The sequence below is a fragment of the Bos indicus x Bos taurus genome, chromosome 2, assembly GCF_003369695.1.
Source record: "Bos indicus x Bos taurus breed Angus x Brahman F1 hybrid chromosome 2, Bos_hybrid_MaternalHap_v2.0, whole genome shotgun sequence".
Lineage (NCBI taxonomy): Eukaryota > Metazoa > Chordata > Mammalia > Artiodactyla > Bovidae > Bos > Bos indicus x Bos taurus.
The window spans coordinates 26,837,443-26,853,129 of NC_040077.1; the positions used below are offsets into that span (position 1 = coordinate 26,837,443).

Consider the following 15,687-nt stretch of genomic DNA (forward strand, 5'->3'; position numbering starts at 1 on the left):
ATGTCACGGGGGACCTTGGAAGGAACACAGATTTTTAAGAGAGGATTTTTGTGTAGGAAAGGTATGATGTACACAAACAAGGGATGATTCTAGCTTAATGGAAAGTGAATGTTGCAATGGCAGGCTAATAATTTGCCCTTTGGTAGTCCTGTATAGCGTTTGTGAAATGCTTTCACATACATTCTTTTTTTGTATATATAATGTTTATCTGTTTATATATTTTGGCTGCACCAGGTCTTCCTTTCTGTGCGGGGGCTTTCCTCTAGCTGTAAGGGAGAGGGGCCCTCTTCCTTGCAGCGTGTGGGCTTCTTGTTGCAGTGGCTTCTCTTGTGGAGCACGAGCTGTAGGGTGTGGGCTTCACTAGTTGAAGCTTCCAGGCTAGCACACAGGCTCAGTGGTCGGCTGTGGCGCATGGGCTTAGTTTCTCCACCGTATGTGGGATCCTCCCCGACCAGGGATTGAACCTGTGTTTCCTGCATTAGCAGGAATGGGTTCTGTACCACTGAGCCACCAGGGAAGCCCCCCATACATTCTTTAGTTTGTTACTCAAATTAGCTCCAGGGGATTACTGCCATTATATCTAAAAGAAAGCTCAGAGAGCTTAAATAACTTGCTTGAGGTCACACAGAGGGGCAGGGGCCGAATTGGAACCGTCCTGGGACTCCAGACTGGAAGAACTGGCTCCCACTTCCTCTGCCACTAACTGTGCCACTTAGAGTACATACTAACATCACCAGGCCTCAATTTCTTTTTAGGAAAAAGGAGGGAGTTCTTCAAACCCTGCAAGTCTGGACTTGGTAACATTAGTTAGCTCCACATGCTTCCAACTTCCTGGGCTTTAATAGCCTTTTTCTGAGGCCCCTCAAGGATTTCCTGGCAAATTTTTCTCCTGTGTGGGTTACAAAGGAAGATGAAGAACCAACCATATTGAGTTGATTTGCCATTTGTTTCACACACTTTATCAATAGGATTGGACTTTTTGACATAATAATGTGATTTAAATTAAATATTTAAAAGGCATAAACATGAGGGAATTTGCAGAACCAAGAAGTTGATTTGGGTTTGATGCCTGGAGACTAACTGATAATGTGAATGGTTCCAGGACTTTGGGGATTTCCAAGTTAGGCTTGGATCAAGCTTTGGTTTCTTTTGCAGTTGCCTGTGCAAGTTAAAAGGCTTAAAATCAGCCATAGTCCCTGTTCTTTTTAAGGTAACTTCCTTGCTGAGAAATTGTTTATTTATATTTTTGGTTGTGCTGGATCCTCATTGTTGCGGCGATTAGGGGCTACTCTTGTGGAGCGTGGGCTCTAGGCTCGCAGGCTTCAGTAGTTGTCGCTCAAAGGCTCTAGAGCACGGGCTCAGTGGTTGTGGAACCTAGGCTTGGTTGCCCCATGGCATGTGGGATCTTCCTGGACCAGAAATCGAACTGGTGTCTCCTACACTGCAAGGCAGGTTCTTCACCATAGTACTTCTAATTCAAATGACATTGCGTTAAAAGCAGGGTTTGTTTAAGGGAACTGGGTAGCCCAGGCAACGGCAACCCACTCCAGTACTCTTGTCTGGAAAATCCCATGGACAGAGGAGCCTGGTAGGCTGCAGTCCATGGGGTCGCTGAGGGTCGGACATGACTGAGTGACTTGACTTTCACTTTTCACTTTCATGCATTGGAGAAGGAAATGGCAACCCACTCCAGTATTCTTGCCTGGAGAATCCCAGGGACAGAGGAGCCTAGTGGGCTGCCGTCTATGGGGTCGCACAGAGTCGGACACGACTGAAGCGACTTAGCAAGCAAGCAAGCAAGGTAGCCCAGGCATTAATCTGGTATGGAAGCAACATTTCTTTTCAGATATTAAGTGGATCTGTGATGGAATTCAATCTTACTGCATTGGGCTACTTTGACTAAGATATAGAATTCTCATTTTAAATACCAGTTCTTGGTGCTGCTCATCCGCTTGCTTTCCTTTTCATTTCCCTTTCTCCTCCTTTTCTTTTAAACAGAATCAATGCCTTCTATTTATATGTGTGTGTATACATATGCTATATATACATGTATACACACATGAGATATATATATTATATATACATCAATATTTATATATATATATATATAAAATTTGAGCTTCCCAGGTGGCACTAGTGGTAAACAACCTGCCTGCCAATGCAGAAGATGTAAGGGATGTGAGTTTGATCCCTGGGTCAGGAAGAGCCCATGAGGAGCGCATGGCCACCTACTTCAGTATTCTTACCTGGAGAATCCCATGGACAGAGGAGCCTGATGGGCTACGGTCCATAGGGTCACAAAGAATCAGACAGTACTGAAGTGACTTAGCATGCATGCACCCAAATATTATTTATATATTGATATCATTGTATAATAGTAAGATAGTGGAGCAGGTGGTGATGGTTGTAAAGAGTCCCTGGCTTTTTGATTCTGTCCAGAAATGGATGCTCAGAGGATGATCATGGCAGTGCTGAGTATAATCAGAAAATTGCCTCAAGGATCTAACATTACATATATTTGTACAAATGGAATTCAGGGCATTGGCAGATATACCTGTAGAGAGGTCTCTGATACTCAGCAAAACTTATGGAAAGGGGGCATCTCAAGACTTTCTGTTCTCTGATGGCCATCTGTAGGTGTTCTTCTGATAGGCCACTTGAGTGTTCACTTGTGCTTCATCTGCTTTGTACCTTTCATTTGTAATGGTGGGATTTTGCGTTTCAGATACAGGAAAAGACAGATCATGTGCTGAAAATCTGTGTGAACACAACTGTACCCAGTTACGTGAAGGAGGATTCATCTGCTCCTGTAGACCTGGATTCAAACCCAATAGTATTGACAGAAACCTCTGTGAAGGTAGACTGTATTTCCTCCAGTTCCTATAAGGAGAACCTTGTACTTTTTAGGTTCTCCACTCATTCCCTTTTATTAAACATGGCTTAATTCCCTTCGTGGGGCTAAGCTCATGCCGGTTGCTTTTTTTGCATGCTGTCTTACCGGTGTCTGGCATAGCACTGGGTGATAGTCTATCTTCAGTAATGTCTGTGAAATTGATATGATGAATGAAGGCTTGGCTGATGATGGCTCCCTATTGTATCAGTGTGTGAGATCAAAATTTCTCTTTAACAAACACAAGTCTGCCTTTCTTCAGACAATACGTATTTATTACACCCTTATGTCAGACTTATATAAATGAGTTCTAAGATGGGGCGCTTACCAAGATGGTAAATATCAAGTAGGATTTTAGGTGTATTTGATCATTTGAATTTACTAGTCCTATTTCATGATGTACCATACTCAGATGATTAGAATAGTTCTTTTGAGGGCTGATGCCTAAGAACTCAGTTGAAAAAGCCAAATCAGTGCCACCCCTTCCTGGAACCAGTTAGCAGGAGGGAAGTGGTACCAAATACCAGTGGTACAACAGCTGCTTCCCCAAAGGGAAAATCTTGTTCTGCTGTTGTACAGAGTCAGACTGCTTCTGTTTAAATCTGGTCTTTGGGACTTTGGGTTCAATAACAGTCCATATCTGAGAGAGTCGTTTTGGAAGATCAAATGAGGGAAAAACTTGAAATGCATGTGAAATAGTATCTGAAGTTTGGTTAGTGTTCTGCAAATGTTGGCATCATGACTTGTGTTCATCTGCACTTTTCTCATCATTATTGCTTGTGAATATGGATTTAAACAGAAGCAGGATCTCTAAGGAAGAGATGGGCTCTAAGCAGATATTGCTCACTTGGTTTTATTTTGCCTGCAGACATCAATGAATGTATGCAGTTCGGGAGTTGTCCTCAGATCTGCCATAACACCAAAGGAAGTTATGAGTGTTCCTGCGCTGAAGGGTTCACATCTCTGAGTGACAGATATGGAGAACGGTGTGCGGCTGACGGTATGATGCTTTGACGGGGGATTAACTGACTTTCAAAGACTCAAAGCCAAGGGCTACAATATACCAGGAAATAAACTTTTGAGTCCTATTTTTTAAATTCACCAGCTGCTTCTCTTCCAATACCCAACCCACTCTCTTCTCCTCTCCCCTGACAAATCAAAACAATAAACACAACCCCCAACAAATACATAGACACTGAAACAAGAGTCAAGTGTTATTATTCTGGATTTAGCCTCTGGTCCACCTGGATAAAAACTTCAAAAAGTGGACAAGATATCCCTCTCCAGAGGATTCAGATAACAAATGCATCTGTGTAGAATGGTAGTCAGCAAAGCCTTCCACTCCACTGAGGTCAAGGTTTGAGGTCCAGCAATCCAAAATAGGTCACAAAACACATCCCATTCAATGGGTCATAGTCAGTTGGGGCAGACCAGGACCACTCTGTTGAGAAAACTTTTTTTTTTATTGTTCGTGGACTATTGATCACAGACAGAAAGAGTCTGGCTTATTTACGACTTCAATCATTAGCTCTGCATTTTTGGTTAATGCCAGTATCTGTGAATCAGGCCTGAGTAAAAGCAGAAATAGAGACTACATAAAAATGGCAAAAGAAAAAGTCAGAAGTTACCACAGTCCAGATTTCCAGAGTTCTGATATAAATCAGCATATCTCAGTTAAGGAGTCTTTATAATCTTATGGATTTGAATTGAGTTTGTAATTGAGTTTAAGGACTTGATAAGAAGGCGACATTTTTATTTTGCATATTAAGGGTAAAATGGCTGTTCAATTTCTTTGTACAAATTGAGTTTTTGTACAAAGCATACATTTGACTAGCATGCTTAAATGTTTTACCCTCTAAGCATTTTTGACTCTGAATGCAAACTAGGGTGAAGCATTTGAACAGTTGGTGTGGTAATTAAGCAGCAAATTAGAAAATTTTCAACTCTTTTAACCAAAGAGATGACTGAAATGAGAAATTTATGTAGAACATTATATCAAGATACATAAATACATAAAAATACATAAAATGAAATACATAAAATGAACTTTTAAAAGTTACTTAAATTGGGTTTGATTGACATTATGCAAGTAAATTTAAAAAAATTCTAGACAGTATATCTTGGAATAGTCACCATTTACATAGCTGCTTTAACTAAAAAAAAAATAAGAACAAGCTGGTTTTTTGTCATTAGCTAGAAGCTAAACTAGGTCATGGAGCTGATTACCTGCTAAAAGAATCATTAAAATCTGTCAGTAAAGAATGAGAAATGGAGACTTCTGGGTAAACTTTTAGTAAGACTCTATATATTGAATTTCTTCTGTGAGAATGAATGTCTACAATCTTATTTGTTTTATTGTCATTGAAAAAAAAAATCAGTGAAAATGAGGTAACTATCCAGGGATTTCAGTCTTTACTTTGCTTTAAACTGTTACCTAAAGATAAAGAACTGATTATATCCCTAACAGAAATGGAGACAAGAATGTCACAGATTTTGCAACCCAGTTTATGGTCAGCTCCACTGATTAGCAGAGTTTAGTTCCTAGAAAAATGTGTGTGTGTGTTTAAGGACAGGGAGGATATCTGCTGTTTTATATCCAAAATTCAGGTAGAATTCAAATAGATTAATCAGCCCTTCTTTTGTCTCCAGGTAGTCCTCCTTTGCTGCTACTGCCTGAAAATGTGAGAATTCGAAAATACAACCTCTCATCTCTTCAGTTCTCAGAGTACCTTGAAGACCAGGAGCGCATTAAGGCTATGGATTATGATTGGGATCCGGAGGGCACAGGCCTCAGTGAGTATGAACCCTGGCATCTGTCTCCGATATCAGTTGAATCCACTGAGTGATAAGGTGTTGAACTTTGGGAAATGGATTTTTAATGAGCGAGTGTTGCTGCCTGAGTGGAAGAGGACGCTCCTCCCACCCGGCATGCTCCAGACTGCTCAGCATGGCCATGCACCCAGCCTGTTTCCCAACTTCTCACTGAACCTTCCCCCATCTCTGGGGACTGTTCTTTCAGGACTGCCTCACATCCCTTTGTTCACTGTCTCCTTGTCTTTGCTCTTGCCAAGACTGTTCTTCCCCACTGCTGTATGGTTGGAGCATTTCTATTCAAATCCCAGTTCAAAGTCACCTCCCCTCTGGTGTCTTTGATAATCTCGGTTCTGTGAACCTGTAGCATTTTATCCACATTGGATTGAGTTTACAGCTAGTTGTCCACACATCTTTCTCCCTACACCTTAACCATGTGCTCTTTGGAGACAGAGATTGAATCAAATTCATCTCCACATGCCTGGCATCTGACCCAGCATCTAATTTAGTGTATGTGGTGTGTAGTTGATGAAGGAAAATAAGTGATGCTTACTGCTAAGTCTCTTATGGTTCTGTATGGCATGCGGGAGATGGTTGTTGGGCAGGAAAACTTATATAGTATGCCTGTCTCCCTTGTCTACTGGCTTTATGACCTTAAATAATTGTAACAACTCTCTGGATCTCTATTTCTTATCTGTAAAATAAGAGCAGTAATCTTGCTCAGCCTGGCTCCCTCTGAGAGTTGTTTTGAAAGTCAAATGAGATGATAGATATGAACATGCTTTGCAAACTATGTAGGGTTTATTTCACATTTCATCATACAATGCAGTAAACTTTTCAAGAATGGTTCCTACCTAGGAAAGTGTGTGCCCTGAAAGGCATAGTCTTCCTATGCTTTTAAAAAGAAAATTGTATTTTTTTTGGCCACAGTATGTGGCATGTGGGATCTTAGTTCCCTAACCAGGGATCGAACCCCTGTTCCCTGCAGTGGAAGGCGAAGTCTTAACTGCTGGACCATAGGAAAGTCCCTTCCTATGCTGTTTAAAGTGCCTGCTATCCAATATCTTTTAGTTTATACATAAAATAAGACTTTTCTTCTACACAGCTTCATTATTGCCAGTATGGACTTAAACTCGTAACAATTTGCCCCTAGTTAATCTATATATTCTTTTTTTGAAACTAGAACATGATCTTAATGAGGGTAAACAGGCTCTTGGCTGAAATATATTTTAATGAATTACCGTTCAATGCTGCTGACTAATTATCAGTAGGTTATCAGTTAAAGCTTTTATAGCTAGAATGTCAAGTATGATAGATTTTTGAGGTTTGATCATAGTGGTTTCATTGCACTATTAGTATTACAGGAACACTGAGGAAACAGAGACATCAATGAATGAACAGTACTTCACCTGATTAGACTCCAGTTCTTCCCTTACCTGATGCTGGTTACACGCACCTGATCGCTGTGTCTCACCTCCGCAGGTGTTGTATATTACACTGTGCTAGGGGAGGGCTCTAATTCCGGTGCTATCAAACGTGCCTACATTCCCAACTTTGAATCTGGAAGCAATAATCCTGTGATGGAAATTAACCTGGACCTGAAATACATAGTGCAGCCTGATGGATTGGCAGTGGACTGGGTTGGAAGGTAAGTTTAGCTTCATTTCCTTCTGCCTTTTCTACTCTTCTGGCCAGAGCTCCCCTCTGCTCAGCTTGGCACATGAATTGAATTGACCCAGATTATGGGTGCACTCAGCCTCAGGGCAGCTGAGTGATACCTGGACTTACTCGCATCCCAGCATCTACCTCTGCTTACCCGGTGGGGTGATGGGGTAAACTTTATCACTTCCTGTATTCTGTGTGCCTCAAAAATGTGGGGAAAGCCCCAAGGTCAAGATTTTATATTCTATCTAGGAGAGCATTTTTGTCAACAGAATTCTGGATTCCAAAATGAACTTTCAGTATGGCAGCACTGCTCATTTGGTGAAGAAATGGGACAGCCTTGCATTCTACCAGCAAAGCAGTTGAGACGAAACACTTTTCCTGATGCTGATTATTTTGAGGAGGAACAGTCCAAGCGTTGTGTTCCTAGCAGGCTGTGTTGTCTGAACAGATTGGAAGTTTGACTTTCCTGTTTAAGCTTTGGGTTTGAGCTAATAGGGGTGTTCTTCTAGAACTTCAGGAACCAGAGCCAATTTAAATGATGTCTAAATAAGAACCTTAAGTAGGTTTATCATCAGATAGATTCACGAGAGGCAAACTGATGTGGAAGAAACCTTCTTCAAGGAAGAGCCTTGGGTTGGAATAACATTTACGGGAAAGTAACTACATTACAATCAGAACTCAATCATTTGTAGAATCATTATGTCCTTCTAATGAAGTAGTAGTGTAAAATGTTTGTTGCCCTCTGAGACAACAGAGAGTCATCTGTAGTATTAATTTTCACCTCTTCACATACTTGTCTAGTACTCCTGGAAGACTTGCGCATCTTTGCAGAAGTTAGGCAAGTCCCACTGTACTTGCAGGATAACAGGAGACTCATTTCAGCAACTCCTGTCAGGAAACAAGACCTCAGAGACTCATGAACTGGCACCTCTAGACTTTAGCACCTCCTTCTGAAAACCAGCCTGGCAATGGCAGATCTTTCTTCTTGTTTTCCCTCTTTCTCAGCCTTAATGAATGAGTGAATTTAAGAAAGTACTGCAGCTCTTTCTGCTTGAGACTGAGACCTGAAGCCCGAAGAATAAGGGCAGGGTGGCTTTGCTGAGTTTGCTATTTTGAGTGTCTGTTTCCACTCATCCTTGAAGCTGATGCCAGATTCCTAATGATGATGATGGACTCTTGGCTGAGGAGGAAGCTGACTCACAGGCAGTCAGAACGAAAGGCCCACAGAGCCTCACGACCCCTACCTAGAAGCAGTTGTCTCGTAATCATGCCAGGTGTGAGGGTCACCATCGTTACCCGTCCTGGCTGATAACCGCTGCTTCACTGAATAGCCCCTTCACCCCACACCCCATCACTTGTAACTTCCCTCACATGTCCCCTTGGCTGAAGAGACTGGGGCATTCCTGAGAGACAGAGGCTGTGCTCTTATCACTGGTGTCTGAGTAGCTGTTTTGCTGGCCAGAACTTCCACACTAAATGCTCTGGTCTTCACACCTCCACCCCGGAAGTTCATTCTAGACTTTTCAGTTGTTTGTCTCTCTAAATTCAGGCATATTTACTGGTCAGATGCCAGGAGACAACGGATTGAAGTGGCTGAACTTGATGGAAGGTACAGAAAGTGGCTGATTTCCACTGAACTGGGTCAACCAGCTGCAATAGTTGTGAATCCCAAGCTAGGGTAAGTACTTGAAGGAGTCCTTAATGTGCAATATTTTCCACTGGGTTCTCAAAAAAATTATTTTCAATAATTTTCAATTATTCCCAATTGTACTGAAGTTGTCCTTGGACTTTTTTGAGCGGCAGCTATGACTGTTTTCAAGAACTATAATATGCCTAAAGGATCAAGCAGGCTTCAGTAGACAGACACTGCATATGGGGAAGGGTTTAGCCACATTTTCAACACTGCGGTTTGTCTAAAATCCACGCATTTCTCAGTAGTATTTAGGGATTGGGCAACACCTGATGATTGGTTTAGACTCGAGATTGCAAAGTGGTTGGTGGCTGATGGGCTAAACATGGCCCGTATACTTATTGGACTTGAACTTCAGAGCTTTAAGGAAATGTAGTTGATAGCATTAGATATTTAAAAGATGATTTATTTATTTATTGGCTGCATCAGGTCTTAGTTTCAGCACGTGGGCTTTTTGTTGCAATTTGAGGGGTTCTTTAAAGTTGCAGGTCACAGGCTTAGCTCCTCTGAAGTATTTGGGATCTTAGTTCCCCAACCAGGGATGGAATCCAAGTCCCGCCTGCATTGGAAGGTGGGTTCTTAACCACTGGACCACCAGGAAAGTCCTGATAACATTAAAATTAAAAAAAAATATTTGTATTTCTGGTTTGAAAAATCAGAATAACTGGTAACCTTATGTGGATATGCTTTCCTTAACACAGCATTGCCTGGAACTCTTAGGCTAGGGCTTGGCTTAATGTGGTCTTTGCCCATCACCCTACATTCACAGCTGCCCTGACCATCCATTTATCTTGCCTGATCCTTTCTAGGTACTTAACGTGGTGCAATCCTTGGTTTACTCAGTTCTTCTACAATCAAGTATAATTGGCTGCAAAGGAATACATTTTCAAAGAGTTAGGATGAGGAAAGGAATCTTTTATTTTTTTTTACTCAGATACATTCCAAACACAGGATTGTGCCTTCTTATACAGTGGCCATTCAAGAAACAGCCTTTGTGATTATATATATTGAAGGGTCTGGATATATATCCTAGGACAGGACTGTCCAGGTTGTATTTGGAATGTGCAGTTCTCATGAAGGAGAGCTCACAGATGCACCCGCTCTCCCCTGTCTCCCTGTCTCTCCCTGTCCCATGTAGATATAAAAGCAGCATCCTTTAGGACCCAGGCCTCTTTGAAAATCAGTTGGTTTTTCCACCTGATGAAATGCTACCATGAGGAAACCTTCTGTTACAGGTTTATGTACTGGACTGACTGGGGCGAAAATCCTAAAATCGAGTCCGCTTGGATGGATGGGCAGCGTCGGAAAGTCTTGGTTCAGGAGGACCTCGGTTGGCCAACAGGCCTCTGTATAGATTATATGAATGGTGACCGGATCTACTGGAGTGACCTCAAGGACAACATTGTCGAAACCATCAAATATGATGGAACCGATAGGAGAATTGTGGTAACTTCAGGTTAGAAATTTCACTTTCAATTTCCTATATTAATTAATGTGTTTCCAGTCTCTTTGCCCCCCTTTTTCCAAGAAGTAATCCTAATCTTAGGAGACGGTTTATATAGTTTCTTATATACTTTCCATTCTACCCAGCTCCCATCTGCTGATTCAAATGCAAATGAACCTGTTAGGAGTTCTTTCTTGTATCATAAAAAAACCTGCTCTCGGCATCAGATGTTAAAATAACCATTTCTCATTAGGTTGCCCTGATAGAGGTGAGGATCCTGTGTTACAGTGGTTATATCCAGGTCTAATTCCTTCTAGATACATTCATTTTTAACATGCTAACTTGCCTTTTATGCAAGACTGGAAACATTTAGGAGAGTAGCATTTTGTTTTCTTGCCTAAATTCTACAGACCTGAAAAATCCAGCACGTATCAAGTTTTCCTGATAAGTGGTATCTTATGTCTAAGGAAAAAAAATTCTCTGCCATACAACTTGTTTTCTAAAAGTAAAATAAAATCAGCAACTTGAAAGTGAGCGAGTCCCCTATAATTGGTGTCAGCCTGTAGGCATTCATCCAATTTAATTTCTGTTATCTTGATCTCCTGGCGTGGCACACTTTCTTAGCCGTGTGTACAGAGAATCTACGGATGTTGCTGGAATTTTAAGGTGTTGCCTTAGAGGTTGATCTGAGCAGCTTGACTTCCAGCCTAGAAGTGGAGCTTGGGTATCTTCTTTTCAATAACCTTGTTTTGTTTTTGCTTTTTCCCTGTGGGTGAACAGCGGTGAACCCTTATAGTCTGGACATCTTTGAGAGCCAGTTATACTGGACATCTAAGGATAAGGGAGAAGTGTGGATCCAAGATAAATTTGGGCGAAACAAGAAAGAGAAATTGCTGACAGTGAACCCTTGGCTTACTCAAGTTCGAGTCTTCCATCAACGGAAATATAATCATTCAGGTAGTCACAAACCTTATTTCAAATTAATGGCTATAGTCTTTCTGGAAAATGGTGGTGGATAATAATAGCTGGTTTCCCTGTGCCTGAAATGTGCATGTGTGTGTATTTTAATCATTTTGAGGAGAGAAAGATAAAATTGGAGACAAAATGAAATGATGCACACCATCAGCAGATACGAAGTAAAAATCCTTCAGTCCTTGTTGCTTGCAGTGTGGGAATGTCTTCTTAGGCCACAGAACCCAGTATGGGTTAGACCCCTGATAAATGTAAGTGGGGTTGACAAGTCACATAATAATAGGTTTCATGGACATCAGAAGTCTTACCCACTCTTAACAATTGCAAGGTCAGGCTAGGCAAGTCATCCTGAGCTAGGCAAGCCTTAGCTTAAAGCTTGAAGGATGCCTTTTTACATTCTCCCTCCTTCTTTCCTTAGTTCTGGTCCTGCTTCTTCAGGTGGTGGTGGTGGTTTTGTTGCTAAGTTGTGTCTGACTCTTTGTGACCCTATGGACTGTACCCCATCGGGCTCCTCTGGCCATGGGGCTTCCCAGGGCAAGAATACTGGAGTGGGTTGCCATTTCCTTCTCAGAGAGATCTTCCCGACCCAGGGATCAAACCCATCTCCTGCATTGCAGGCAGACCAAGGGGGATGTGTTCTAATTCATCCTTCATCACTGTGTGGAGTAACGTGAAAGGGAAAGGACATTTTTGAAGTGAGGAAAGGAACTAGAAATCTGCCCAAGTCACCCAAGCAGTAGATAAGCTTTAAACCCAGAGATGATTTTTAAACTTTATTCCATTCAACCCAAAGCTCAGCATTTTTCTATTCTGGTCCATTTGTCAGTAAACCCAGTTCCAGCTCGAATTCTATGGCTCTGTGTGAGCTGCATCCCAATTCTGGATTTCTGTGACAGGGCCTCAGTAATTGTAATAAAGGTGATGCTGTTAATCAGAGCTCTAAATTCCCTAACCTTGCAAATAATGAAACTGAAGCCCAGAAGAAAAACTTGTCTTTGGAGAGCAGGGGTGAAAAATCACATCCACTGTATGCTTTGGCTGGACTACACTTTTGGATCCACCCAGATTTGGATATTGACACGTCTGGATATAATAGTGGGGTCTTACTGACTTTTTGAAATATCTCAGATTGCTTAGTGCTGATTGACTTTTGCAGTCATGCAGTGAACCAGGCAGACACCCACCATCCAGACTTGCCAGGGCCATAGGGGAGATAAGTGATGCCACTAGAAAATGTGAGGGGCACAGAAGTGGGGTGGAGGGCACAGGGAGGGACAGTGCCATGCTGGTGAGGTAGCAGGGGAGGGTAGTGTAAAGGGGGTGAGTTGTCAGGTGTCACGTGGCCTAAAGGTATCAGGCTGCTGCCTGAGCTCAGATGTTGCCTGGCCACAACTCAGCAGATGGACATGTCCCTGGTTGGAGCATTCATTCCCTCCTCAGAAACTAATCGCTGTTCTCATTTGCTTTCCAGTGCCCAATCGCTGTAAGGATGTCTGCAGCCACTTATGCCTTCTGAGACCTAAGGGATACACCTGCGCCTGTCCCCAAGGCTCCAGATTTCTAGAAGGGAGCGTCACAGTGTGTGATGCAGGTAGGAACGCTGCCTGAGCAGCCGTGGGGGCTGGGGGGAGCTCCTTTGCCATCTTTAGTAGAGTCCCTTACCTAGGCTTCACCTTTTTCAGGAGCCTGAAGAGTCCCTGGGTACTGGTCTCTTGCAGAAGAGAGTGGGGGTGGCTGGAAGGAAGGATGGGAGATCTGGAAACTATGAACAGAGCTGAGTGGGACTGAAGGGGCCAAACGGAACTTGTGTCCCTGTGATTTCTGAGGATTGTTTGCCAAAATCTGTAGAGATTTACATCCAGTACCCCTAAATCGACTGTTAGGTTGTCTTATAAAGACATTTTGAAGAGTGACTTTTCTGTAAGGCCTCATTCTCCTCAATCTACCCCATACTGGATCCCAGTCACCCCAGAATCTATTCAGCCTTACTGGGAGTTCCTCAAAGTGGAGAACCAGGCTCCAGAGGTTGTGGGGTGATGCTTATCCTGTATGGAGGGGAGACATAGAGAGAGTTCACTTTTTTTCCCATTTGCTCATTTCAAAGTTTTGACAACTGAAAAAAGGCCACGTTTTAAAATGTACTTTATGCTGTTGACAGATGGAAGCTGAAATAAGTAAGCAGTGGTTTAATTCTCATCCCAAATGCTATAGATGACCTATTCTTGGCAAGACCTTTCTTCAGTGACTTTATTAAGGAATTAAAAAGCCATATAGTAATTAGTTAGTGTCCCTAACTAGTATCCAGTGCTTGATAAGGATGATAGGAACATCATCCTGTTCACTGCTGCTGCTGCTAAGTCGCTTCAGTCGTGTCCGACTCTGTGCGACTCCATAGATGGCAGCCCACCAGGCTCCCCTGTCCTGGGATTCTCCAGGCAAGAACACTGGAGTGTGTTGCCATTTCCTGCTCCAATGCATGAAAGTGAAAAGTGAACGTGAAGTCGCGCAGTCGTGTCTAACTCTAGCCGCCCATTTTATGGCTCACATTCTGGGGAAATGAAGAGACATAACCATGTTCTGCCACCAGAGGGAGCAAGCAGTGAAACAAGCCCCCACCTGTTGACTCTTCCCAATCAGGCTGAAAAGTTGCAGGTTTAGAGAACGAACTCAGCAAGTAACTGCCCCTTCTGCTCTCTCTATCCCCACTCTGTCCCAGTGCTACTGGGGAAGTATTTGCAAGATTACGATCTTTAGCAAGGGTAATTTTGAAGGTCTTAAAAAAATATCTCCAATCAGCTATCAAGTATCTATTGATCTGTGTATGTGTCTGTTTATTGATCAATGGATTGCTGATGCTTCAAAGTCTTTAGTGGATGTTTCAGGGTATGCCTAAATTGAGCTCTTGATTTAACTGGGTTCGAAAAGAAGCATTCTGAAAAGCTCAAATGAAATGTGAATGTCCTAAGAGATTTACCACAATGTTCTTTTTAACTATTAGTGCGTATTTTCAGGAGTCTAGTATCGCTCCACTATTTTGGAGGGGGGCTGCTATAAACTGCCTTTTTTCCCCCTATCAAATATATGTTAGTCCCCAAGACCTTATTGATAAAGGAGTTCATCTGACTTAAGGGCGAGGTATCATTTTGATAGAGAGGATAATCAGCTGCCCCACTCCATTCACTCCCTACTCCAGCTTGGGCTGAAACAAGTTTGCAGGTTGGTGGGGGGCTCTGCTGAGTGTGGCTGACTCACACATGTGTGACTTCCTCCTTCTGCAGCCATTGTAGGTGCTGTCAGCATGCCCCCTCCATGCAGGTGTATGAACAGAGGAAGCTGCTATTTTGATGAGAATAACCTCCCCAAATGCAAGTAAGTCTGAATGCTGAGGTCTGACCTGTAGGTCTTACCCCTTCTGGGGGGAAGTTGAGACCCTTAAAAACAAGCACAAGAGCCTTGTCAGTTTTCATATCATAAGCAGCTTGCCCTCCAGTGGGGGAGTCCACGGAGAACTAAGGCAGTACTTCTCAAAGTATCATGTACATTAGAATCACCTAGGGCTTTGGAAAAAAATGCCCATCTCATTCACAGGGATCCTGCATTTCTAAGTCCTGGTGGGGGTGGGGGGGGGAAGTGAAAGTGAAAGTCTCACCGTTGTGTCCAACTCTTTGGGACCCCATGAACTATACAGTCCGTGGAATTCTCCAGGCCAGACCACTGGAGTGGGTAGCCTATCCCTTCTCCAGGGGATCTTCCAGACCCAGGAATCGAACCGGGGTCTCCTGCATTGCAGGCGGGTTCTTTACCAGCTGAGCTACCAGGGAAGCCCCGCTCCTGGGGGGATGCCACAGAATTGTATGCCCCATTCTGGGGAGCAAGCAGTTAGAGAAATGACAACCCAATTTTCCTCCTCACCTGGAATTGCCAATTTTAACTGTGGGAGAGCAGCCATTAGCAGAGCTGCTTCAGTGCCAAGCTCTCCAGAGGAAGAGACTCGGCTAAAGATTTGGAAAGCAGAAAATTATCAAGAAAGCTCTTCACATGGTGCACAAAGATATTTCATGAAAGCATGTCCAAGGAAAGAACACGATGAAGGTTTCCGGGTTTACTCTCCAAGGAAGAATTCCATAGGTTAGAGAAGACACCAATAGGTCAGTTTGATGAGTCTGACTCCGTAGATGGCACAGCTGTTCCCTGTGAAAGTGAATTTCCATCGTC

At 42.8% G+C, this 15,687-nt stretch overlaps 1 protein-coding gene across 1 annotated transcript in view; it reads left to right on the plus strand.

Annotated features, from left to right (window-relative positions):
• The window catches only part of LRP2 (LDL receptor related protein 2), a 177,048-nt gene that overhangs the window by 152,056 nt on the left and 9,305 nt on the right, over window positions 1-15,687 (plus strand). Inside the window, exons 64-72 of the mRNA XM_027558351.1 lie at window positions 2,726-2,857; window positions 3,759-3,890; window positions 5,540-5,683; window positions 7,184-7,349; window positions 8,916-9,044; window positions 10,292-10,512; window positions 11,281-11,457; window positions 12,944-13,063; window positions 14,751-14,841. Coding sequence (XP_027414152.1) covers window positions 2,726-2,857; window positions 3,759-3,890; window positions 5,540-5,683; window positions 7,184-7,349; window positions 8,916-9,044; window positions 10,292-10,512; window positions 11,281-11,457; window positions 12,944-13,063; window positions 14,751-14,841 — 1,312 coding nt within the window. The remainder of the gene's footprint in view (window positions 1-2,725; window positions 2,858-3,758; window positions 3,891-5,539; window positions 5,684-7,183; window positions 7,350-8,915; window positions 9,045-10,291; window positions 10,513-11,280; window positions 11,458-12,943; window positions 13,064-14,750; window positions 14,842-15,687) is intronic.